This window comes from Dermacentor silvarum, chromosome 5, assembly GCF_013339745.2.
Source record: "Dermacentor silvarum isolate Dsil-2018 chromosome 5, BIME_Dsil_1.4, whole genome shotgun sequence".
Taxonomy (NCBI): domain Eukaryota; kingdom Metazoa; phylum Arthropoda; class Arachnida; order Ixodida; family Ixodidae; genus Dermacentor; species Dermacentor silvarum.
This window is the reverse complement of record NC_051158.1, coordinates 30,581,957-30,608,277: the sequence shown is the minus strand read 5'-3', so window position 1 is coordinate 30,608,277 and position 26,321 is coordinate 30,581,957. Positions and strand designations below refer to the sequence as shown.

The 26,321-nt window shown below is 47.0% G+C and overlaps 1 protein-coding gene and 1 pseudogene across 1 annotated transcript; both read left to right on the top strand.

Annotated features, from left to right (window-relative positions):
* Window positions 1-73: 73 nt before the first annotated feature.
* Window positions 74-26,321, top strand: LOC119453214 (uncharacterized). Its single transcript, XM_037715239.2, has 16 exons — window positions 74-389; window positions 4,949-5,105; window positions 5,864-5,974; window positions 6,618-6,714; window positions 7,502-7,635; window positions 9,993-10,058; window positions 11,384-11,525; window positions 12,696-12,943; window positions 14,437-14,522; window positions 15,766-15,811; window positions 15,925-15,989; window positions 16,713-16,774; window positions 18,185-18,244; window positions 21,528-21,776; window positions 22,834-23,069; window positions 23,717-26,321. The coding sequence occupies exons 1-16, from the start codon at window positions 367-369 to the stop codon at window positions 24,170-24,172; spliced, it is 2,238 nt and encodes a 745-aa protein (XP_037571167.1). The 5' UTR covers window positions 74-366; the 3' UTR covers window positions 24,173-26,321.
* LOC119454040 (probable ATP-dependent RNA helicase DDX17) overlaps window positions 25,541-26,321 on the top strand; it is a 12,787-nt pseudogene continuing 12,006 nt past the window's right edge.

The window sequence follows — 26,321 nt, the reverse complement described above, 5'->3', positions numbered from 1 at the left end:
AGCGCTAGCTGCGCCGCCCGCGAGAGAGCGAGGAATATTGATTTGCGCGAATAGGCGGGTGCGCTGAGGCCGTCTGATAACATTCCGCGTCGGCAAAGAAACACCGACTGCGTTCGCGACGCACGCTGACAATTCGTCTCAAACGAGCTGCAAGTAGCCGCATTTCGGTCGAACACGACGTTCGGCCCTCGCAGCACGGCGCTTGCACCTCGGCGAAAACCTATTCCCGAGAACTGGAGCGCCTTCACTGAAACAGTGTTCCTCCATCCTACGTGTCGGCTTGCCAAAGTAGAGGTAGTAGTTTCGAGCGCTCGGTTAATTGGCGTCGGCGATTCACGTAAATCGTCCACATTTTCGCCCTGAAAGATGGCCTACAGGGGACCCAGATCGTGAGTACGCGCCGTGCGACCTCGCACCGGCGATTTCTATCGCTTTCTTATCGCTCCCAGCCCGGGACGCGCCGATGCCGCAGAGGTGGTGGGGGGGGCCAAGCCTTTCCACTTCCCGAAGCCATTGCTGCTTTGCGAAGCCTCGGCCGCCGTGCGCCGAACGCTTGCAGTAGCTCGATAATTCATTCCTCGATGCGAATACGTGCACAAAACTGCGGCAGATGTGCAAGGGGTGATGCATTCGCACGCGTAGTGGGTGGACAAGGCGTGCGTGAAGTGCAACGTTCAATGCCTCCATTGAATGAACGTTACAACAAAATGACGGAAAGAGGCGACCGTCAGCTGTACCGTAACATTTGCCGTAAAGCCGGCTGCAGTTAGTAGCAAGCTTCGGAGGGGAAAAAAAAGAAGGCGCGTTTTTCTCGCGTTCTGTCTTTCGTTTACGCCGTGTTGTCGTTCGCGCTGTGTTTGTATTGCAAGTGTACCAGCTGCCTTATTAACGTGCTTCACTGGACCTCGGGTCGGTTTCGTTTTATAGGTTGCTGCTGCTTGCGCTTAGAAAAGACGCGCTTTGTCTCAACAGCTGTTCACGCGAGAAAAACAGCGTCGCGACAGTTGTTTTCTTTCTACAAAGTTCCTTTTGTAAGGACGTCCTCAGTTGCCACACTATATATATTGTCGTGCTCGCCTGAGCAGCGCTTTGCGGAAAGCTTTTCTTTGAAAGGCAGTGACGGAGACTGGCGTCATTTTTTTTTTTTTTTTTTTTTTCTCGGTGCTTCGTAGCTCGGCATATGCGGGTAGCGAAATTCGTGAGAACTTTCGTCCACGTTCTGTATAACCTCATGTTATAACTCGGTGGTATTTTAAGCCCCGTGCTATTCATGAGCTTATTTCGTATCGTTGAGCGCCTCTGGTAATTTTGTCGCTGTTTAAGCTCGACTGAGGTCAAAATTTTAGCCTATCATTCCCTATTTCGAACCGGTATTGCCCAGTTAAATAGAGAAGCCCAAAGATTTTTAGTAAATTACAGGTAGGCAAAGTAAAAGAAATCCGGTTGAGGTGTCTAACTTAAGACTCGCTTATTTCACCCGCCTGCAAAAAAACTGCAAGTTTATAGCTGTTTTATTGCATGAGAAAAAAAAAATGCAAATGATTTTGTTAGCACCTGACAAACGCTCCCATGCTTCCAAGAAGGCCGACCGCGATTCGTCTTTCATTGATACGATTTCCTTTTTCCTTTAAACGCGCATGCTTAAAATTTCTAACGTCTCGCGATCTAACGCAACTTATAAAATCGAAGTGTTCCGGTCAATCATTTCGGCCGACTCGACTAGGATTAGCGTATTGTGACCCGTCGAAGGTAAGCGAAGTTTCGCGAATGTTCGAGGGAGCCTTTCATCGATGGTAGCGCGGCCCGGGCTTGCAGCTTTGGATTTTGTTGATTCGATGTTGTCTGCGAGGGCGCCTTAACACTCATTACTAGCGCCCGCTGCAGTGCTTAATTAGGAATGCAGAAGGTCTCTTATTTTCGGCGGTTAGATGAATCACGAGGCAATGCGCGTGATGAGTTTTTTTGGTATGCAGTAAGGAGGGGATCAAGGTCGTCCCCGAACCCCTCTCAGTCGTGCCTGGGAGAGATCGATACGTGCAGTACAACCGCGTGTCTGCCCTTCCGGCGACTCCCGCGTCTATCTCCTCTTTGTCCGCGTGCGTTTGTGTTGGTGTTAGCGGGCGCTTTAGATTTTTGTTTTTTTTCGGCTGCGTCTGTCTGGGGACGCGCGCGCCGCCGCCGTCGTTCGCTAGGCAACTGCGGCAGACCGGCGGCGCGTTCTGCGCATGCGCACTGCCGCCATTGCGCAAGCCCGGAAGCGAGAACAGCGAAGCACCCTTCCTCACCCCCACTTTATTCGCCGCCTTGTGGGGCTTTTCACGCGATAGTGTTCTTGTCCTGCTGCTTCTAATGCCAAGTTTTCTCCCCCCCCCCCCATTTTAACATTAGACGTTTCTTTCATTGCACTCTTTTCGAAAGACAAGAGCATGTCCAAAAGCGACCGATATGACCGGAGAATCGATGAAACTAACCGGCTTGATAAATTTTTGGCTGCTATTATGTAAATTCCAATATGGGCTCCTAGGTAATGAATTAAATAAAATTGATTAGTGAAATTTTGGTAATTTGTCAGTGATGCGTTTCGATTTCTCGGGAAAGTTCACTTCTTTCCTTGCTACCCGCCGTGGTTGCTTAGTGGCTGTGATGTCGGGCGGCTAAGCACGAGGTCGCGGGATCGAATCCCGGCCACGGCGGCCGCATTTCGATGGGGGCGAAATGCGAAAACGCCCGTGTGCTTAATTTAGGTGCAGGTTATAGAATCCCAGGTCGTCAAAATTATTCCGGAATGGGGGACACTACGGCGTGCCTCAAAATCAAGGTTGTGGTTTTGGCACATAAACCCCCCCCCCCTTTTTTTTTTATTTCTTTCCTTGCAATTCAGCTCAATGACTAGAACATTGCTCTCTGCTACAGGCGATTTTTAAACATGTCACTCATTTTGAGACGTGCAGTACATACATACTATCGTGGACAAATAAATCATTTTATGTAACAGCACGAGAAAGCGCGATTTTGGTACTACAGCTGTACTGCAGGCGTCGAAACATGTGTACAAGCCAAAAGCATGCGTCATCTCAGTCTTGAAGGCAAAAACTAAATCATTCTGTTTAGTCCCAACTTGCTTACGTTATATTTGGCTGCAATTGTACACACGTTTACATGCATGCAATGCATGGACACATTTGCATACATAGTAGCATGAAGTTCTGCTGCTGTAGCCAGCCAGTTCAGTGAACATATATGTCGAATACTTTTTTTATGACTAGTTGCAAGTCCATTACATCGCAAATTGGCTTACAGTTCAATTTTCTAGATTTGCAATCATTGCTGCCTGAAGAAGGCTGCAAATTCACACTTTTTGGGGGGGCTAGTGCAGCATGTGTAACGTATCTCGTTTAGCAGACACCAACAATGATGTACAGCATCCTTATTTCGGCCTGATGCAGCTCGAAGGCATTCGCAAAATTTCGTGAATAATTGTTCGGTTAATCTCGACCCCCGAGTCAGCATAACCGTGTAATTACGGGCTGCTGGCACAAGGGTTTCGAAGAAGATTGGTTTTGGATTTCGTGCTTCCTTGTCCGAGATGTTATTCGTAAAAGCATGGACTCCTGCGGGAATTGTTTTACCAGGCGGTCGATATACATCGAGAAGAAAAAAAAAACAGATCCAACACAATTCTGTAATCTAAATACCGCGAAGCTTGTTAGAGTTTAGGAGGTAGCAGCAGTAGAAGATGACATGAGCGCAATCTCATCACCTGTAGCTGTTGGCTGTGTGCTGAGGCAATGGGCGAAGGCAATGTATGATGCTTGTCGAGGGATTAATGTTGATAACTTGAGAGAACGATGACACATGTAAAATTTATGAAGATCCAAAGCACATGTTGGAATCTATGTGATGCAAAGCTTTTTTTGTAAAGTGGTTAATTAGATGCCATAAAAGTAAATGCAGTGCACACGATTGTCCTACCCATTCCGGGGCATTGACATAATGGGTGCATACTTAGTGACCCATGTTACTTACTTGGCACGAATGCACCCGCAAAGTGAAAGCAAAGAGCTAAAAAAGCCTTCTCATCAAAAAAAAAAAAATGGTACAAACTGGTTACCGATAGAGACAGAAGTAAGACGAGCAACATTAGGTCTGTTTGATTCGTCACAGACGGCTCGAGGCACCACGTACGTTAATGCTTGTTGGGCTAAACCAGTGCCTAGTGCATTGCTGTGCAGTCCGGAAGGGACGAATAAAAGGCCGTCGCAAATGTTCTTCACATTAGGGTTCACCAACTAGCTTAATTCTGCTTCAGGGCTGTCCATTGTAAATAACCTGGTCGTTCACACATACTATGTAACACCTGCGGTTAAAAGGATGTTCATCTAGCGTCGCGGCCATGATTGGCACTGGCTAACAACTGCAGGGTCGGATCATGTGCACATGCACAAGAAATTGGTGGGGAGGATAACCTCTGCCATAGTGAATTTTGCACTCCCGCGTTCACGCACACACCCACACACGCATACTCAAGAACATACACTCCCCACACACAGCGCTGTGTCTGGGTCTTCACTATCGCGAGTTACCAACTAGCCGAACAGCAAGTTCTACTAAGCCTCCGCCGTAGCTCAACCGGTAGAGAACTGCACACATAATGCCAAAGACGTGGCTCTGGCTCCCACCTGCGCAAGTTGCCTTTCGGTCCACTTTCACTTCCTCCATCCTCATTACTTCTACATTTCAATAAAGGAGAGAAATGAAACAGTTAATATTCCCTATGCTTTTGGCTCTCTTATCTGTTTGCTTCACATGGTTGTAACGTAAAAGAAAAATGGGGCCCCTGGACTTCCCTTATTCTTCGCGCACATTGTTTGTAATGGGATCTTTACGATTCATGCGCTTTGCCGAACCTTCCCTGAAAAACAGTGCTGCCTTTGTCTGTTCCCTGCAGGGACTTTGGGGGACAGCAGGGGGGTCAGCAGCAGTGGAGGGGTGGTGGCAGACCCCAGCCCGGTGGTGGTGGTGGCATGGGGCGCCCCATGATGGGAGGGAACAACTACGGCGACGGCCGCAACGGCGGCAGCAGCTTCGTCAACAACAGTCTCAAGGTCAGTGCAGCTCTTTTTTTCTTCAACATGCTGTTGGCGCACTGATAGCGAATTCTGCTCGTCCTGCCAGTGCGGACGTCCAAATCTACCAGAAGGGGAAAAAAAAGCTGTCGCACAGCCACAAGTGCACCAAATTTGCCATATTACAAGGCCCTGTGTTCTCCTATTTGTTGTATCAAAGGTGCAACAACGGGGACATGGAAGGCACGGGAGACAACACACAGTGCTACCTTCCCACAGATTTATTTCTAGTTTTCGTAGCCATACTGTGTGTTCTCATTTACCTTCCATGTCTGCATCGTCATGCCTTTGCTGTTGCATATCGAAAGACGACCGACCAACAAGCTCGCACGGCTACCCTCAAGCCTTGTGAATGCATGAAACTTTCAACACCTTTATGAAGTCTCAAGAGATGAGACGTGCTTCTTTTTACTTGCCACGGTAACTCAGTGGCAAAGGTGTCATGTTGCTTGAGCGCAAGGAGGTGGTTTCGAATTCTGGCAGTGGCCGCTGCATGCTGATGGCGGCATGCAAGAACGCTCGTGCACTTTTAGATTTAAGCGCACGTTGACGAACCTTAGGTGATCAATTTGTTTGTTCAGGCCCTTCCACTATGGTGCATCTCGTAGCCATCTCTTTGAGTTGGGGAAAATCAGTTGGTTAATTAGTCGACGAAGTCAGTCAAATCAGTCGGCGAATTAGGCAGTTCAAACAAATCGGTCAAACTGATTTGCTTGTTTCTCTGCCGGCTCCTCTAGGGCAAGCAGCCTGGCGGAAACCTGCGCAAGCCAGACTGGGAGAGAATCCAGCTTCAGCCCTTCCAGAAGAACTTCTACCAGGAGCACCCCAACACTGCCAACCGCTCTGAGGTGCGTTGTCGACGCCTGGAATTTCGTTTGACAGTGTTTGAGTCTGCGTGTGTGGCAGGGATACGCATGCTGCAAGGCTCTGATACCTGTCTCGCGTGGTTAAAGGTTTGGCCCCAGTATTCAAGAACTGTCCTGGACTCTAACCCGTTTCTCGATTGCCAAGTGTTAGGCAGCGTGATCTTTTAGACTCGTGGTCAAGGGCAGCGTAGTTGAAAAGGGCAAAGAGAAATCACGCAGTACGACTGCTGAACCAGTGCTTTCTCACCTATTTTGAGCATCATTTCTAGTACAAAGGGCCTTTTTTTTTTTTTTTTTTTGTTCTAACATTTGTTAGTGCTCGTCCTTTGTAAATTCTTTCTTCCTTGTTCTCGGCGCAAGTGCTGCCTCTTATCATGAACCAGCACCAACTCGCCCAATTTTCCAAGTTCTTTTGAGCATCTCTCGATTGCACTGAATGACACTCCTTAAAAAATTTGTGACAAGGAGAATCTTGTGTCACGTAGTAGACATTTGGAATGCCAGAGTATCATGCTAACCTCGTGGTAGCAGTGTTGAGTACGATGCAGTTGGCTGTTAGTCAGTCTTGCATTGCCTCACTCTTTTTGTCTGCTGTTTGACATTCGCTTCGTTCGGTCCCTCGTAGGACGAGATTGAACAGCACCGGCGGCAATACGAGATGACTTTGAGGGGCCGTGACCCTCCACGACCCATCCTGACCTTCCAAGAGGGTTGCTTCCCAGGTGAGGGAACGCAATAGTTGTGCGCACTGTTAGCAGAACAGTTGTTACTTATCTTGGCTTAGTGATGGCTAAGTTCATTGATTTTAATCACTTTACTTCAGTTGATGCATAGCAGGCAATTCTGCGAAAGGTACTCTAATAGTGCGGTTTAAGTATCATCACGCATATTTTGCAGCGCTTTTTTGATCTGCGACAGCTTTATACAGAATAACTACTTCATATACTACTACAGCTGACGCACAAAACTGTCATTGAGGCCAATGCACTGCCCAGTCCCGCTCAAAAGCATCACTGTTTTGGCGGGCTGACAAAATATTCTATTTGTATATTTTATCTTCAAATAAAGAAGGTTGCATCTAGTCTCGTACATGCTTCTAGTATGTGACTCGAGCGAGCGTGATTTGGTCGCGAGCGTTATTGGTGGTGCGCACGTTTGGTGGTAAGTAGGTAGCAAGTAGAGCATATTTTGCGACATAAAAAATAATTGCATAGAATTACATGACATATATACTTAAATCTTTCACATGTGACGGACTATTTTCTGGGCACAAATGTAAGCAATCAGAGATGTCTCCAAGTCTTTGTAGCGTTGCCTGCTATGCGTGAAACTGAGTATAATTGGACAGTGACTGCTATTCAAAAACTCATTCCAATATAATCGGAAATTGCTAGCAAGTTTTTTTTTTTTTTTTTCTGGCCCTTCTCGCAACATTCTTGTCGAGCATGCAAGTGGGAAATGTAATCTCATTTGTGTCAAGTTCTTTAGCCGTCTCAATCCTTTTTGCAGACTACTGCATGCGGATGATCGAGGCCCAGAACTACAAGAACCCGACGGCCATCCAGTCCCAGGGGTGGCCCATTGCGCTGAGCGGCCGTGACATGGTCGGCATTGCACAGACAGGCTCAGGAAAGACCCTGGCCGTAAGCAGGCTTTCTTTTTTTCCGGGCAAAAGTTGGAGCTCCGTGTTGTAACAAGCTCAGAACTGCGTGGTGCCATGTAAACGACCCGCATTAGTACAGCATAACTATGGCACTGGGGTTGTAGCCTCGCAAGTAGAGGAGTGCAGCTGTAAAAAACTGGCCCGCTACGGGCAATTCATGGCAGAAAGAGGATGCAGCACCCGTGGCAGCATGTGACGTGCTGTATTATAATTATACTCTCATCATGAACCCACTTTTTTATCGAAAGGTTGACGCCAATTGGGGGGGGGGGGATTCATACGTGTGTGAAAAAGCTTTCGACAGGTTTTGCCGAACTGTAGTTGTTGGCTGGTCGCTTGCAGACCCAAAAGCTGCTTTAATGGCCCTCAGTCTAACCTGTGCGCGTCTTGGAGTCGATTGCTGATGAATCACTCGTTCGAACATATTAGCTCCAAGCTTTTTTGAGATGACTTGCGGGTGAATCAAGCGATGAATTTTCATCGCACAGGCTGATTGGGTCCATCTCGTAGACTTGCCATGACTCTATTATGAAAGCTTTGACAGGTAGCTAACGACTCCAAACCCGACAGTGACAAGACACCTGCTCTTTACCTTTAACGCCGACTGCAGTCTATCTGTGCTACGCCAACGATGACATTGCATGTAGCAGTGACTTCAAGTTACATTGCTTTCATCCGATATTAAAAAATAATAATAAAAAGTAATAAAAGGCAAAAGATGGGTCGGGTCATTACTTGAGTAAATATAGGACCGATTTTTTTCAGCCCTTCCCAAAGGCCACAGATCTCCCTTTGACTCATTAACATTGGTGCTGTTTGCTGTAGTGCCTAGGTGGCACTATTGTTGCCAACTCTCCCAACTTGAGTAAATGTTTCCTAGGCCTGACTGGGCGACCAAAGGTCTTGACTTTAGCTTTTCTTTTTTTCTACTGAATAACAATTATTTAACCAGGTTTCGGTTTTATAATGCTTGACTGCTCTGTTGCACATTCCTTATTTTTTTTTTTTTTTTTTTTCCTTGTCGTAAACGTAAAGGTGGTTTCGTTCTTGTCGTGGTTCCAGTGTTGTAGGCCCTCACCGTTCGCGGTACCTCTATCTGCATTGGTAGCTGTGTAAGCCAGGCAACTGGCTGCAATTTTCTTGTTGTAATTAAATCGCGACGCGGTAAAGCTAACAAATATTTTGCAACTTTGTTGTGCGTGCAGACTGGCAGCTTCTGCCCCTGTCGGGCTGTTAACAACTCGACGTGTGTACAGAAACGCACCTGCAGGCTCTGCATGCCTATTAACCTTCTAAGGACAAGACATGAAAATATCCGAAGGAAAAATGTACAACATACAATCAAGAATAAGGTATTCAACAAATGAAAAAAAAAATATTTAGCTGGAACGTTTTCAGCAATAGGTGGGCAACACTAGATGGAACACTGTAAGCAACCTTTACCGCAACCAGCCTATGGCTTCGTTTAGAACTTGTACAGACTGTCCTCGTCGGGTCTGAAGCAGAGGTGTACATTGCATTTCCCCTGCATAATCTGTGTAATGCCACTGCATCTGGAGATGTTGCACTGGTCTTTCGCCTCTGACTGTTCTTTCAAAAGCAAACTCTGCAGAGGGTTATGAAAGTTTGCTGTGATTTCTGTCGAGGAGGTTAACGGGGGGGGGGGGGCTCAGTTGTTGAGTGACTGAAAAGAAAACCTTAAAGGCAACATAGGCACTAATGATAACGTTAGGTTAATACTGATAGAAAAATTTTGTCTTTTTATTACTTTATTGGATAGCCCTCAAACGAGTAATTAAGCTATGGACCCTCAGGTTCACCGGGATTGCAATAGCTGGTTGAGTTACATTTTAGTACAACTTAACAGTTGCATCTCAAAATGTGATCGGTCGCGTGACCTCCTCAAGTCACTGGTGTGAATAAGCCTCAAGGGCCAATTTGGCAGCTTTCCCTGACACAGTCGTGGCGTGGCCTTCAACCACCACACGCACCTGCCGCTTCCCCCATTTGGTGACGTGATAAGTCCTTTTTCACATCAAAAGCTGTGCTGCGCCTGACGCGCTTTCCGGATGGGTCATGCATAAGGTACTGTAATTATTCATTTGTGCCGCACTCTAGAAATTGATACTTTGTACCGTAACTATGTGTCGTAAGCTATCTAAAAAGGTAAAAAGAAGTGCGACCCCAAATTTTTGTGTCGAATAACGAGAAATGCTTTTACCGTCTCTTTATCCTTGCTGTTAGCACTGCATTATTCTGTTGCCTTTCTTGCACCGGATCGCTTTGCTGTATTTATCAGGAGACAAAAAATTCATTACCCTCTCTTTCTTTATGCAGTACATCTTGCCAGCAATAGTTCACATCACTCACCAGCCCTACCTTCAGCGGGGAGACGGACCAGTGGTGAGTTGTTTTGGAGTTGCCACTGTTGACGGCCACTCGTATTTTGCAACTCCGTAACGGCGCGCTGCCGGAGCTGATCGCGGAGGCCACGCCTCGCGCACCACTTGGCTCTTGCGAAGGCGCAGGAGGTGGTGCCGATCACACATATGCAAAGCCGCAGCTATAGAGTTTCTCACTATAACACCTAGAGGGTAAACGGGCGCCACCGTCTATGCGAGTTTCTTAAAGGGCTGCCGTGCCCTCATGGGAATGACGGGATATGTGTCTGCGAGGCTTGTGTTGGCTGGTGTTGTACGAGGCTTTGTCTGAAACGTGGATATGGCTACACAAATAACGCGTTCTTAAAATAAAATCTACATAAAAGGCTTTCATTCACCCGTATTACATCTCTCAATGAAGTTTACTCACATACAATGCAGCATCGAGCGAAGAAAAGCAAGAACAGATGACAAGTTGTTCCAAAGCGAGCGAGAATCTTGTCGTCTGCCGTCCAACTTTAGCGGCCAGCTGATACTTTTTACGTTTCATAGAATTGGTGCTTCCAATAGTATGTCCTCAAAATTAAACAAAACATGTTTTTTGTGTAATAATAAAGCTAAAGTAGTGTTTTACATCCTGTTTTATCAGGAAAAGAATCATTGTGACCGACGGAACGGTGCTAGCCAGGCGCGTCTTCAAGGCGTTCTGGCTCTCCAAGAACGATGCCAATCCAAATCCACAATATACCGGCATTCCCTTGCATACCATGGCACAGCAGCGCCACATTTCCCTCTAGGTTTTATAGTGCGAAACTCTATGGCCGCACCAGTCTCCGAGGCGCACACACCACGTGCAAAAAAAAAAAGCAAGCGAACATTAAAAATAATAATAATAATAAACGGATTTCGCAAAGAAATTATGACTATAGTGCTGACCGAAAAAAGAAAGTGTGGTCTCCTAGAGAGTTTGACAGCTAAGGAAAAGCGAGCATGGCCTCTGAGACGGAAGAATGGCACGCGCGTGCGTCTCCCAATCTTGGAGGCTATAGTGCGGGCGATTGGAAGCCAAGCCTGGGCAAGCCGGTGGAAAATCCGACATGGCAGCCTTCAGGAACATGTAGTGTAGCTCGGAACGAGCAATTTAGCCTGGAAAATTGAACTTTGGTTCCTTAATTCGTCCGAAAAAGCGGTCGCGAAAGTGCATTAGATCTATGGGAACCCTGACTGCACTTATGATGTCCGAATTTTTGTCATCCGACTGTAGAATGAAGGCATGCTTTGGCTGGCTCTTATTTAGCATAGCTTGGAACTGCATAAACCTAATCTTGTGATTTATCTGCTGTGCAGGTTCTAGTCTTGGCACCAACACGTGAGCTGGCCCAACAGATCCAGCAGGTGGCGTCAGACTTCGGCAAGGCGTCCCGGATCCGCAATACGTGCGTCTTTGGCGGGGCCCCCAAGGGCGCGCAGCTGCGGGACTTGGAGCGTGGTGAGCTTGCCGCGTTTGTTTGACGATGGGCGGTGTCTGCAACGTGTTCCAAAGCTGGTGGCGGACCTCCAGATTAATGTTGTAACGTTGCCAATTAGTGTGTGCCTAAATCCAGCTGCTGTAGACTCTAGTATTTCATGCATTTCACTCATTTCAAACTGGAGAGCGATACACACACAAATCAAAAGCTAGTTCACCATGGGAAGCACGAAGTTGTAGATTCGGGGTTCGTGGTGTTCATTGAAACCTTTGAAAAACCCTTGTTTGTGAAACTGCTGTTTTCAGTGCGTTGAAAGCCCTAGAGTATAGCGAAGTGCTTTAAAGTTGGAGCTGGAGGACACTGGGTTGATCCCGATCGAAGCGGCCACATTTAGACTTCAGGCCGCATTTCAATGAAGTCGAAATGCAAGAATGCTCGTGTACTCAGAATTAATCTGCAGTGGCCCACCAAGGCATACCTCATAATCAGGTTGTTGTTTTGTCACCTAAAACCCTAGAATTTAATTTTAAAAATATTTAGTTTTGCTTGCAGCCAAGCTTAGTGGATTTAATTTGTGTGAGCGAGAATTATGCGAGCCAAGAGTTTGGAAGATATGATGTGGTAGCATATTTGCGGTGGCTGTTGATAGTTTATGTGAAATAGCCTTAGCGAGCGTATTTTAGGTCATTGTGCAAGAATAATTAAATTAATGTTTGCTTTGGGCTTAAGAAATCTTATTTTTCGAGCTGTCAAGCATCGTGGTGCTTTAATCCTTGAAAATTGGACTGCTTTTTGGAAAAGCATTTGTCTCCTTGCGTACGTTAAATGCAAGCATGTTTGCCAGACGTTACAGTGCATGTGCCTTCAAGAGTTTGTTTAAACAACGTCAGCATAGTGTACATAAATCGCAAAAACCCAATAAGGTCCGGAGCATTTGCAGTTATGTCAATGGTTTTTACGTACGTAATGCATTCATGTTTGATTGCAAACGCTATTCTAAAACTCTGTCTTTAAATATCCTTCAATCTTCTCCGCAAAAGCCCGAGGGACTGCCCAAGGTGCTGCAATGCGCAACGCCCATTGGCTGGAAGCACTGATAATAAGCACTGATAAGGGACTGATAATCGAAGAATGCCCTGTATAGTTTTTTCGCAAAGTGCAGCTTCTAGAGTGCTGCATGCCGGTTTCAGGTGTCGAGATCTGCATTGCCACACCGGGCCGCCTGATCGACTTCCTGGAGGCGGGCAAGGTGAACCTTCGTCGCTGCACTTACCTGGTGCTGGATGAAGCCGACCGTATGCTGGACATGGGATTTGAGCCGCAGATCCGTAAAATTGTGGAGCAGATCCGTCCGGACTGCCAGACGCTAATGTGGAGTGCCACTTGGCCCAAGGAGGTTCGCTCCCTGGCCGAGGACTTCCTCAAGGACTACATCCAAGTGAGCTGAAAGGGAGGGGCACAGTAATGCTAAAAACGTGGGGCGTCATCTGCATCAGAAAACTAGTCCGTTTTGACACATCAGTGCTTACTGTATCCTTAGCTTAATTCAGGCTTGAAAATAAACATGTGGGATTGCGCCATATGGAGAAACTGGCTTGATGTTGTATTAAATATTGGATTAAATTGTAAGCTCTTATGTGATTAAACATGACAGGTGTACTTGATCAGTTATTTCCGGTTCGTATTTCAATTTGTACTAAATGGTACGTACAGTCAACATCCGATTTTTTGGACTCCCTAGGGGCGGGGAGAACGTCCGAAAAATCGGGCAGTCCGAAAAAAATGAATGTATACATTTTACTGCCTCCAAGAGCTGAAATTGCTACAGGTACCTCTGAAATAGCTCTGAAGGCAAGCAAGTACACTTATTAGGCATATCAGCACTTGTACTGCGATAGGAGATGGTGGGTGCACGCATATATCATTTAAGGGATACATACAGTGTCCCGTAACAATTGCCCCTTCCCAGTCTTGGTATGCTTCACCTCAATACTCCGCGTATGCTTCACCGCGTAACACCGCTGTACTGAAGTGAAGCTGACTTTCGGGATCTGGCATTATGCAACGCACCATGGGTGTCGGCAGGGGGGGGGGGTTGCAAAAGGGGCACTTGCCCCCCCCCCCCCCCCCCCCCAGACAAAATCCTGCCGACGCCCATGCAGTGTGCTTTTCTTTCGGGCTTCGAAGCCATTGGCGAGGATTACAAAGACTGAAGTCGGCGCCATTGCTAACAGCGGCAAATTGTTTCGATGAAAAACACCGCTCTGAACAGCAAGAAGCTTGGTAGCGAACGTCGAAGTAGGTAGGCCTAGCGTTGCCGTGGTGGTGGCTACGGCTGCCAGCAGATCTGCGTGCGAGAGCCAGATCGAGGTGGCGAGATAATTAAAATGGCGGCAGTGGCAGCTTCGATTAATGCCGTTAGGACCTGCGGTCATGGTAAAAAGTCTGGAAAATTGGACGGCGAAGGTTTTTTTGCGTCCGAAATTTCAGACATTCTTATACATTGACTCTATGGGTACGTGGCGGTGCCGCGATGGCGTCCAAATTAACGGGCATGTCCGGAAAATCGGCGTCCGGAAAATCAGTCGTTGACTGTATTATAAAGTGTTGCACCTTGTGATGTTAGGTACAGTAGACTTCCTTGTCCGATAACCTGAACAATGGGGGACATTAGCGTCTGATAGGCGCAGTGTGCTTTTCGTAAGCTGTACTTGATGCAGACGATACAAGCAACTTCTGCACGTCGTCTGCATCTCTGCTTATGTTGTCTGCTTTCACATTCAAGATTTATAACTTCAGCTGGCAAGTCTTAGTGGGCAGCACCTTCTCAATTGACACCTGTGTCAGAAAGCGTGTCCTGGGGCTGCTTATCTTACCTGCTGTAGCTGCTTCTGAATGAGTGAGATGGTAAACAAAAAATGTTCTGTGCAGGTGAACATTGGGGCACTGCAGCTCTGCGCCAATCACCGCATCGTGCAAATCGTCGACGTCTGCCAAGAGTCCGATAAGGAAAACAAGTGAGTCAACTGGTACTTTCCGGCTCTGCATTGCTGATGGAGAAAAGATGCTGTATTCGATTTTCTAGGTGTGGCTTCACGGAAGTGCAGCGCACGCTGCCAAGCTGCACTTGAAGGCTAAATTTGCATTAATTGGGCACTACAGTAGAATAATCTCGATGATATGACCATGCCTGATACAAATTGTTTTATAAGTCCTGAAGCAAGACCATTAGCTTACAGCATGCTAAATTTCGAATGTTGCAAACCACTTTTTGCACCACTGTAGATGATATGAACAATCGAGCCACCGCACAATCGGTACCGGAGCCAGCGAGGAGCCCCTGCGTCGGCAGTGCCATACAGTGGCTGTTGTCAGGCCAGTAGAGTGGTCAAGTTGGTGCACCAGTTGTCCTATGTCATTCTGCCTTGACTGCACCCCCTTCCCCCAAAAGTAAACTGAAAAAGCTTGCTTTGTGCATTACGATGCAACTTGTCGGTCGTTTTCATGCACCTTACAACTTTATCAGGAGCCGAGAGTCAGACGCGACACCATCTTAACGTGTTCGCAAGATCGGCGGCATTCGCTTCCATAGCTTTATCTCCATATTTCACGCCTTCTATTGTCTTTGGTGCCTGATGACAGTTGAAAACTTCTCAACCTTTGCACCCACAGATTGCACGATGCAAAGTAGCTTTGCTGCCTCAGATTAGTAAAGAGATGCCCGTACCTTGTGCAAATTGTGTCCTTATCATCAGGCGGCAGCTAGGACGCAGCAATAATAGAAGCTCGAGATAACCAGGCAGATCTTGAAATTTTGGCCTCGTAACAGGTGAAGTGCACAGCTCACTGCTGCCAAAATGTGAGCGAAGAATTCTGAAATTTTGACCAAAGCTGCACTTTTATTCCCGTGCCCCCCCCCCCCCCTCTCTTTCCTCAATTCCTGATGGGAAGTTTTTGGGTGATACAAATTTCGGGCGACCGGAATTTATTGCACCGTCCCGAGATATTTTTATCATCGAGATCGAGATATTTAAAGGGTGTCTCCTGTTTTGGAACTCAGTTTTATTCGAGTTAATTTTCGGGCCCCTTGGAGTTCAAAGTAACAAGATTCTACTGTATTTTGTGCTGGATGCGGCTTCGCCATAAGAAGGCTTGTCTGACTTCTACCTGTTCCATAACTTTTCAACACCTCTGTGCTTCTAGCCAGATGGATACTCAGCTGCTGGTGTTTCTGTGCTTTTTTTTTTTTGCCCACTGCAGATTGTTGGAACTGCACAAGGAAATCATCAGTGAACAAGACAACAAGGTCAGTGACCTGCTCTGCCGGTGCCATTTTGTAGTGCTGCGTCAAGTGGTGCAGCTGTTGTGCAGAAGAGGGGTTAAGGACGTTTTTTTTTTTTTTTCTGTTTTGCTGTGCAGACTCTGATCTTCGCCGAAACCAAGAAAAAAGTTGACGAGCTGACACGCAGGATGAGGAGAAGCGGGTGAGTGTGACATTACTCTCCCCCCTCTTTTCAAGGCTTTCAATCCTTTGTTGCTGTTTATGTTGTGTTCAAAAAGGGTGAGGGCACAGTGTAATCTCAGGTGTAAGAACAAATGATGGCCGTTTTTGAAGTGAAAGCTTCATTACGCTACCTCGGGCAGCCGTCGGCGACTCAACAGTTCACCTTGAGAGCTAGAGGTCAAACCACAAATGAGCATTAAGGCACGTTTATAGTCCGCTATCGGTGTGTGTGCGTGCACGTGCGTCTATTCGAGTGTGTGTGTGTGTGTGTGTGTGTGTGTGTGTGTGCGTGCGCGGCGTGCGCGCCGTCAGACGCCAGGTTCGTCGGAGCGCATTGTCCGCGCGTCCGGTTACGTTGGCGGCGCCAGTACATCGAACCATCGGTCAAACTATAGCCGCCGCTGTTCTCGCCAACGTGACATAACGTGTGTGCGCGGTCACGCTACATCGGACTATATTTAGGCCTTTACGGAGGCCTGAAAGGAGACATTGCCGCTGTAACCAGGGCAGTGAAGCTTTCGCTATCAACCAGGGTTAACCAAAGCTAAACCACAGCAATTTTTTTTCATTGTTACGAGCAAAATTTACATTAATATATCACTAGAACAGCTGCAGCACATAACATACGTGTATCTGCAAACCTTTTCCTTGCATTGCGACATGTATTCGGCGGGCTACAGTTGTTGTTTTGTTTGCTCCAAAGGTTACCATCTATATGCATTCATGGGGACAAGTCTCAGTCGGAACGGGATTGGGTGCTCAACGGTGAGTAATGCATGATGTTCTTTTTTTTTTTTTTTTTTTCTGTTTACAAACGAGGCTTCCTAGGACGGTCTTGTTTCTTGAGGCCAGAGGAAAGCATTCTCGATTTTGAGGAAGGTGTGAAAACGTCGGTAACCGCAATTTGTTAGCAAGCGTAGCCCGAACTGCTATGACAGCAAGCCTGTTGCCTATCCTAAAGCAGCTTAAAGGGGGTCCATGGCACCAAATTTTTGAGTTTGATATTATGCAGTGCATGTTAAACCGTACTCTTCCCACAGCAAGCTGGAAGAAAAAAATTTTGTATTACAATATTGTCACGTAGTAGTGACGCTGAAGAAAACAGTCGTAAAGCTGTGTACGACGAAACTGGTTGTTTATTGGGCGAACCTGTGCCCACAAAAGCAAGGTACACTCAAAGCACAACGATAGCGGCGAACACAGTCGGCGATCGTCGAAAATCTGATCAGCGGCGAAACGCGTCAGCTTTTATACATGAGTCATCGAAGGTTCTGGATTAATCCCCGATGCCGGCGTGTCTTCCAGAAAGTTCTAGACAATTCGCGTCAGTCATGCAATCAGATAACATAAGCGTCGGTGAAAACAGGCAATGGAAAGAAGCATCGATAACGTTCTAGAAACTTCCGATACAGGCGCGTCCTGCGCCGAGCGATAACGTTTAACATTTGTTAGCCGGTGGAAAACGGCCACCGGTGAAAGATAAACATGTATACGTGTCAATATTTTATATCGCAATTGTACCATACAGAAGTCTCTGGCAACTCAGATGTGTGTGAAAACTAAGTGCAGTATGTGAGGTATGTGCATGGTTTCGCTTTCGCATGTGTGTATTGGTTGGCATTTCTGGCAGGCCATGGTTGTACTGTTTTTAGCTCGTGGGCAAAACAATTGGGGACAAGGTGCACTGGGCAACACCCTTGCCACACGCACCGTTTGGTGCAGAGTACCCAACCAATACGAATATTTTGAATTCGAATCAAATGATCTTCGCTCTTTGATTCGCATTTTCTTAAATTGTAGAATGTTAGTTTCTTCGAATATAACGCATAATGCACATCTACCAGCTGTCCCGAATTTTCCGTAAAGGTTATGTATTGCGGTTCGTTCTACGGTTTTATGGTTGTCGCGCCAAGTTTTAAGAAAAAGAAATTCTGTCAGGGAAAAATTTCTGTTCATCGGTCTCCGACCCTACTGTTGCAAGTATTCCGATTGTGAAAGGACGCCAGAGGCGTACTGGCTTGGAGAAAGTTTATTCTGGCAAATTCCCCAAAACCTAAGCTCATAGCCCATGCATTGCTTCGGGACGGTAACCTCGCAAACCATTTCTGTCTCACTACCTTCAGATAACACTGAAAGTACCACTGGTATTTTTTTGTCGTTTCTTTCGTCTTGCAGAGTTTCGTTCGGGCCGCTCTCCGATCTTGGTAGCTACCGATGTGGCGGCCCGCGGACTTGGTAAGCAACTGTCTTGTCAGCTGCGTTTCTTGCAATGCCTTTTTGTTTTTATGTCATCCTGCATGGTAAGGTTTGGTTCCTCATCCTCATGTTGGGGATAGCCATTTAGTAGTCATTCGTGTCTTGCCCAACACCTTAATTTGGCAGCATGTGTGCCGAGCTGTGTAGTCCAAGCCGTGCCAATCCGTGTGCATGTTTCAGTTCAGGGACCCATTCAAACATGTGGCCACGCAGAGTAAGTGATGCAAGGGATTTAAAAAGGACGATTACATCAAGTTACAATGCAAAAACGAAAGGCCTTGCAACTTGCAAAAAAGTGGCTGGGTAGGCTTCATGGTTAGGAGGCAGAATTGCATTGCATTAGAAAATAAACAAGATCAACAGCGCGCATTTTGTACCGTAGTAAAATGCCATGACATTGGGATCTCATAATGTCGCCAGTGAAATGTTGTGGGAACAAAATTTTAAAAAGCAGTCAAAATAAATTGGGTTTGAATCTGGTGAATTACGCTGGCTTAGAAGAGGTTTTCTACAGTTTGTTTCAGATGTGCTCGGCTAGATGCAAGAAGATGTGGCAATGCATGATATTTTCATATTAGTGAATGTCTTTTCTTTTCTCATTTTGTGTGTGTGTGACATCCAGGGTTCATAGCAGTCTTTCAAACGATTGAAAACCATTCAGTATCTGTTTTCAGTCTGTTCAAAACCCCAAAAGTTTCATTTAAGTGGCTTAATTTGGTTTGGACATGTGGCCACAAGGTTGATGTAACTCAAGTTTCAAGCCAATCCAGTTCGTTTAGCAGCTTTGTAGAGGGTCTCTGGCTAAGCCGTTCTTGTGCACATGCTCACATTTGTGGGCAATGGTGATGAGCCTACGGCAGCACACAAAAGCATGGCCTTAAAAGATAGGCTCTCGTTACTCTGAGGGAGCCGTTGCTGAGGGTTACGATGTTCTGTTTTCAAGCTAACATATTAGCCATTAGCCTGCTCCTAAGCTGTGTAAGTGCATAAGGAGGGGGTGGTCGCTGCAGTAGCTTAATTAGTGAAGCACCGCGTGATGTGGAAGATACTGGTGACAGATGTACTGCTATGAACCCCGTTTCGATAACTATTCTTACTATTTTGTTCTCTCTCTCATCTTCCTCCCCCTTTTTTTATCTAATTTTATTATTATTATTGTTTAATTTGTTTCTCTCTATAGAAACATCTAGGAACCTCCCAGAAAAGTGTCTGGGTTTGGTTTTTCATTGCTACTTGTGTATGTCTCGCATTCACAGTGAAAGCAAGGCACTGTCCCCAAGAAACTGTCACTTCAAACCTTTGTCGTGCTACATGTTTTTAACACGTGTCCGGTCTGCACTGCTGCTGGAGTATAGGTGGCGTTGGGAGTCTTTTGCGCGGGACGACGCAGCGGCCAATGTGGGAAGCTGTGGCGTTTGCCGGTGGGACGAAGAACTAGGCCCGGACGGCACGTGTGGCTTTTGACAAGTTGTCCCACCACCCCATGGCTGGCTCACGTTTGCCCTTGCGCAAGTCTGGGCTTGGAGAGGAAGCTGTCTGGACTGAGTGTCGTTGGCCGAATGGTTTGAGCGGCATGTGTGTGTGTCGTAGGACGAAATGGTCCCAAGGTTTGGCACACGTGAAAACTCCTTTGTGAAGACTTTTTCTGAAGAATAGTCGCCTTCCGAGGACAAGTGATTGGGTATCTGATAGTATTTATTAGATGTACGTGCTCTGTTACGTGCAAAAGTCATCGAAAGTTTTCCTACCCCGCTTTACTAGCTATCTTCAAGCTTGCTGGTTGTCTTCGTTTACTGAGAGGAACTTACGGTAATGTTGGTGTAGCCATCAAGTTGTAAGTTAGGGTACTAGACCACTATAACAAAAGGAACTTGTACAGCAGTGTGTGTCGTTGGACAAAACAGTTCAAAGTTTGGCAGATGTGAAAACGCCTTTGCGAAGACTTTACTGAAGACTGTAGTCCCTTTCTGAAGACTAGTCTTTTGGCGCATGGCAGTATTTATTGGACGTAGATGCCTTTTTTTTTTTACCAGCATAAAGTGCCTAAAGTTTTCCTAATCTTCTCCGATCGTTGCCTTCAAGGTTCTGTATATTACTTGTTAGCTATCGGTCTTCATTGAATGCAGTGAAACTGAACCATAATGTTCATGTAGTTAGATTGTCCCTGTCAGATGGTTATAAAGTCTGAAGTTATCGCTATTACCAAGAGGAACGTGTTGGTCTGTGTCATGGGACAAAATGGCAAAAGTTCTGGCAAACATGGCAACACCTTTGCGAAGACTTTTCCTGAAGACTAATTGTCAAGAAAAGACTTCGCGCTAGTCACCTTCTGAAGACTAATCTTCAAGAAAAGTCTTCTGTAACGTGTTTCACATCCGTCAAACCTTCAGCCATTTTGCCTTATGATGTGCACTGCTAAACATGTTTCTGTTGTTAATGGTGGTTTTAGTTCCATAACTTCTTGAGTTCATGATCATCTGGCTTGAGCAATAGATAATGTTGGTATAGCCGTTAGCTTGTCCTTGTTGGCTGGCGATGAAGTCGGAGGTTAAGGTGCTAAACCACTTTAACAAGAGGAACGAGTTGAGCGGTGTGTGTCATAGGACAAAATGGCTAAAAGTATGGCAGACAGTAGACATCTTTGTGGAAACTTCCTGAAGACTCTCTGCATTCCGGCGACTAGGCTTGAAGTACCTGGCAATACGTTTTGAAGATATGTGCTTTTGTAAGGATATATATTTCAAGCAGAAGGTATCCAAACAATTCTCATTCCCCTTTACTAGCTAGCTAGCTGTCTGGTCAAGATTATGAATTGGCTGTTAGCGTGAGGGCAACTAAAGTAAATATTGAAGTGCTCATTAGTTCATTATAGTTCCAATCACTATTGCGAGAGAAAGGTGTGCATTGGAGGATAAAATGGCCCTGGATTTGGCAGATGTGCAGGATGCACTTTTCCTGAAGACTAGTAGTCAACTTCTGAAGCTTTTGCATACCTGGTGTTGTTTATTGAGCATCAGTGCGCTTGTAAAATTGTATCTTGCTATGAATGTGGAAGTTTTTTTAAGTTCCTTAGCTTGCTCTTTGTTTAGCACAAGGAAAACTGCAAACTTGTAGTCACGTGAAGTTAGGGTACTACTAGCCTTAACTATGCGATCAATACCTTGAAAAGATTTGCGAAGTGCTTAGCATATCAACAGTGAGGCACAAGGGAGATTTATTTGTTCATGGTGGTAGCGTGGCTAACTGCAAAGTGCATGCGCAGACGTGGACGACATCCGGTTCGTCATCAACTACGACTACCCGCACTGCTCGGAGGACTACATCCACCGCATCGGCCGGACAGCACGCTCCAACAAGACGGGCACGGCGTACACTTTCTTCACGCCCAACAACATGAAGCAGGCCAAGGAGCTGATCGCCGTGCTCAAGGAGGCCAACCAGGCGGTCAACCCCAAGCTGTACGAGATGGCCAACCTGGCCCGGAACGGTGCCTTCAGCGGCGGCCGCAACAGTGAGTGTTTTTTTCTGTCCCTTCCACCCTCGAGAGGATTAATGGAGGACGAACGAGGCCTCGCCGCGTATAACACCACGTTGGCGGCTGGCCGCGTGCTTTCATAAGTGCGTAGTCACGATGCATGATCGCGTCTATAGCCACCACGGTTTTGTCCGCAGCGGTTGCGCCAAACAATAGTTTTGTTTCGACTCTGTGCACGCATCAGCCATGTGCCTTCAGACGCCCATGATCGGGTCGATAGCTACCGTGGTTTCGTCCACTGCAGTTGTGGCGAACAGTTTTGATTTGACTCGGTGCAAACCTGCCGAAGATGAAGAACACCGGCTACATCGCGATGGACGGACGGTTTGTTGGCGACGAGCTCACTGGCGAAAAAATAATCGGTATGTGCGCGCGGTAGTGAAATGTCTCGGATGAAGACATGCACCGCGGCCACACTGCGAAGGAAGTCGCGAGGCCTTCGCCGCTGCGAGTGCTAATCAGTCACGAGATGACGAGAATTGCAGCTTCTGCACTGCTCTTGTGAAAAATTGATTTGCTGATTCATTTAGTAAATGAAAATGTGTTGACATAGTAAGCATTTGGTTATTGGTTTCTTGTTCCCGTCGATGATTCAACATTCGGTTAATTGGAACATTTTGTTTCGGTCCCGTGAAATCTGAATTGGCGAGGTATTGCTGTACTCAAAGTAGTCTGCACTAATTCTAAGACGTCTTATGAGGAAAAGTTACGTGTCGTCGTGCGATAAGCACTGAAAAGCTGTCATTCTTTCTCGACATATGCCTTGGTTGCGATGCTGTCTTGTCGTGGCTCATAACGATTGCACCCAGTTTGGACCACCTGTGTTGCACCTAGTTGTCAAAGTAGCCTGCCCAACACTTCCGTCGGCCCCAAACATGTTATGTGCTACACCTAGCCTCTCCAAATAGGGGGGTGGTTCCTTGGCACTTCGTGGAGCTTAGCAGGGTTCCCTGGGGCCAACGTGCTTGAGAACCTCTACTGTGGGCAACACTTGCCCATAAAGCGTCCACGTAACTTTTTTTTCCATTTACAGTCCGCCGCTTCCGAGCACCAGGACAGCCACTGGCGAGCCTCCAGAATGACAACAATGACAATAAGCAGCGCAACGGTGGTGGCTACGGAAACAACCGTGGCTACGGCGGAGGCATCGGTGGGTCCGCCCAGGTGCGCAGTGGGCCAGGAGGTGGCGGCGGATATCGAGGGGCTGGACAGCAGAATGGGTTTGGCGGAGGAAGGCCCATGCAGAACGGCTTCAACAACCGACCACAGGTAAGTTGGGTTTCAGGGCTGCTTCTCAAAGTGGGGAAGCTCTCTTGGCCTCTTCCCCTCCCTCGCACTTTGGTGACCATTTCTAACCGCTGTCAACTTGCGAGCGCACTCCATTCGAACCACACATCCTGCACAGTCTTCGCACCCGTAACTCTCACGAATATCTGATCAGCCTCAACTGCCCTATCTAATGGTGCAGTAGAATAAATGCGATACGTTTAGTCATCCTTGTTTTGTTGGTGAAAAGGGCTTCTGGGAAAGAAAGAGCGGCTGTGTTTCTCAGATGTTGGGAATGGCAGTACGTAACACATAGCTTAGCTAGCGGAGGAAGCGAGCTTTCAAACATTTAACACTCCTGCCTTACATAAGCTGGTTTTTTTTTTAGTACACATATCTAGCACCTGCTGAAAGAACAACTGCACGTTTCCTGCATTGTTGAACAAACAACTGGCTTGCATGGCATTTAAGCCTAAGGCAAACGCTGTAAGCTTCCAGCTCAGCATCTAAAGGTGTAGCTTCATAGTATACACAAAATAACCCTGGGTGGGGGTGTACTACTTAGTGAAGAGCTCGGTTATGTTGGGATTTAGGAGTGTTTCTTGTACTGTTGCCACCGTGCTTCACCTCCATGCAACTGCTTCCCGCAGATGCAAAACGGCGGTCAGCCTGCCTACCAGCGCAGCGGCCCGAACGGCTACAACAACCAGCCGAAACCAATGTCCGCCGGCCTGGCAGGCAGCGCTGGCAACCAGACTTCCGGACTAGCCGCCAGCAGCTACAAGCCGGCCCAGCAGCCGCAGCAGCAGCAACCGCAACAGCAACCGCAGCAGCAGCAGCAGCAACAGCAGCAGCAACCCCAGGCGCCCCAGCCGCGCCCGTCGCCTCCCAACGGCGCCGCCATGATGCACCACCCAACTCAGTACGGAGCGGCCGCTGGATTCCGAGCCCAGGGCATGGGTCCGCATCACGGCATGGCTCCACAGCACTGCTACATGCCTCCCCAGCATCACCAGCAGGGTTCCGTGTACGCCGGCGGCTACGGACAGTACGCACAGAACGCGGCGTACGTCCCGCCCAGCCTGTACTACCAGGTTCCGGCTTAATGCTGGCCCCCCACACTAGGTTCTCGCTCGCGGGGGAAGAAAACAAGGGCGTTTTGCTCTCTCTAGATTTTTCTTTTTCTTTTTTGTTCTATACCTGCTTTTTTTGTCTTGGTGACTAAATGCCGACCTGTGCTTTTTTTTTCTTTCCGCAATGTTCTTCCCTTGGATGTTCCCACTGTTCTCCTTCCTATATCTCAAAGTGGTTGCAGCAATGATGTTTGGCCATGTTCTGAGCAGAAGTGCAGTGCTGGCGGAACTTTTTTTTTTTTTTTTTCGGATTCTAACAGACCAGTCAATGACGGCCAGGTTTAACGCTGGCTCTCCAATCTGGCACTGCATGTCTCGTCACAGCCGAAATAATTTTAATTGCTCTGATGCTATGAGCGACATGGACCGGTGCAGTTTTTTGGCTCTGCAAGCACGCCTTGCTGGAACCAACGCATTCTGATGGTTTGAAGCCCTGACTCGAGACTGGTACGTCGACATCAGTGTTACAAGCTGTGATGCATCACCGGTGACTCATTTCGATGGTCTGGTGGTGTGACTGACAGACTCTTGCATCAACATTGACCCTGCGAACCGTGACGTTCCATGCTTTGTCACAGCTTAAATGTGCTGTGACGGTTTAATGCCGTGACCAACACAGTTGTAAATCAGCATTGGCTCCGCAAGCCACGACGTGACGTTGCAGGCCTTGTCGCAGCAAACATGTTTTCATGGCCAAGTGGCGCAACCAGTGTGCAACTTTTTTTTTTTTTCATTACATGCCGTGTGTTGATGTTTGGAATCTCTAGAAACGTGTGGCTGTCTGTGATTTGTCAGAAAAAGGGGCGAACGCAACTGCGGTGCAGGGTAGATTCACATCATCCTCGATGATCGTGACACGAAGCTAGTGCTTAAGGCAAAGTGAATGAGAAATTATGGGCCCAATGTTCGCGTTCGGATGTACCTTTGTGCTGGTTTTCGTGTGCGCGGTCGCCAGGTTTTTTTTGTCCCTCCCTGCTAGCAGCAGCGCATTTTGTTTCCATGTTTTTACCTCCTTTGAAGTTATTTGCATGTTGTTTCCCGGCAGTCAGACGAGAGAAATTTTAGAAGTATGTTCATAAAAGTCCTGAATTCCGAATTCTTCTAAGCAATCACTCGGGACCTGGCACGCAAGAGGAATCTATGGGACAGATTTGCAGCCGATGTTACAGTGCGTATAAATGGATGTCACTGTAGCTTTTGCATTTGCTGCGAATTGAACAGCGTTTTTACTTCGCTGACAAACTAGACATCTTGTTCCACAGGGTGCAAGCAGAGATTGTGAGGAAAGCAAAAAAGAAAAGTTTTGTCCGTAATCTTTAGCACTGCATTTCTTTCTCGTGGATGTTTGGCATCCACCTGGCTGCTCCTCTTGGCGGCGCGTTTTTTCTGGTCATCGTCGTCATCATTGCCACCTTCTGCCGAGGCAGGTGTGATTTTCCCTGCGAGCGCCATGTTCCTTTTGAGTTTTTCACCATTTCCTTTTTTTTTTCTTTTTTTTTTTTCATGTGTGTGTGTCATGGTGCCCGCTTGGGAACTCCTCTTGGCGAGTTTGTGTCATGCCGCCACCTTCGAAGGAGATTTTTGTCGTTCCAAGATGTTCCTTTGCTGAACTGTGAGATGTCGGTCATAAAGCTCAGGGGTCCAGTAAATTGAGGTGACACGTGCAAATAGACGACAACCAAAAAAAAAAAGTAAGCTCGAAATGTACAAAGATTGCGAAAAGAAGCGCTGCGCTTTTCACACACGGAGCTCCGTCCCACGCTTTGCGCTCATCTGCGTGGCAATCGGTAGTGTACTCCACTCGGATGTGGTGTCGGGAGGGAGAGAAATGACACTACTTGCTCTCTCTCTCTACTGCCTCGGGTTTGCACGGAGGCGGCCTTTGGCGTGCGTTTGGAGAGTGTAGGCTTTTTCCACTTTAAACACACACAGAAAAAAATGGCAGTAGTATCAACTTTATGCGCGTACTGCCAACTTCAACTTGTTTACGGACGTCACTGGGGGTTTATTTGTTGCTACAGAAGTGTTCTTTGAAATGAAGTGGAAGTGATGTATTGTTTTTTTTTTGTGCCTGTCCTAGAAGAAAGTCGTTTCTAGGAATAAGCTGCTGCTGCTTTGTTCT

Excerpts from the sequence above, each read along its gene's own strand:
- LOC119453214 (XM_037715239.2), top strand. The coding sequence starts at position 367 with ATGGCCTACAGGGGACCCAGATC. Across the intron at positions 10,059-11,383 it reads AGCGGGGAGACGGACCAGTG|GTTCTAGTCTTGGCACCAAC; the intron begins GTGAGTTGTTTT and ends TCTGCTGTGCAG. Across the intron at positions 15,812-15,924 it reads TCAGTGAACAAGACAACAAG|ACTCTGATCTTCGCCGAAAC; the intron begins GTCAGTGACCTG and ends TTTGCTGTGCAG.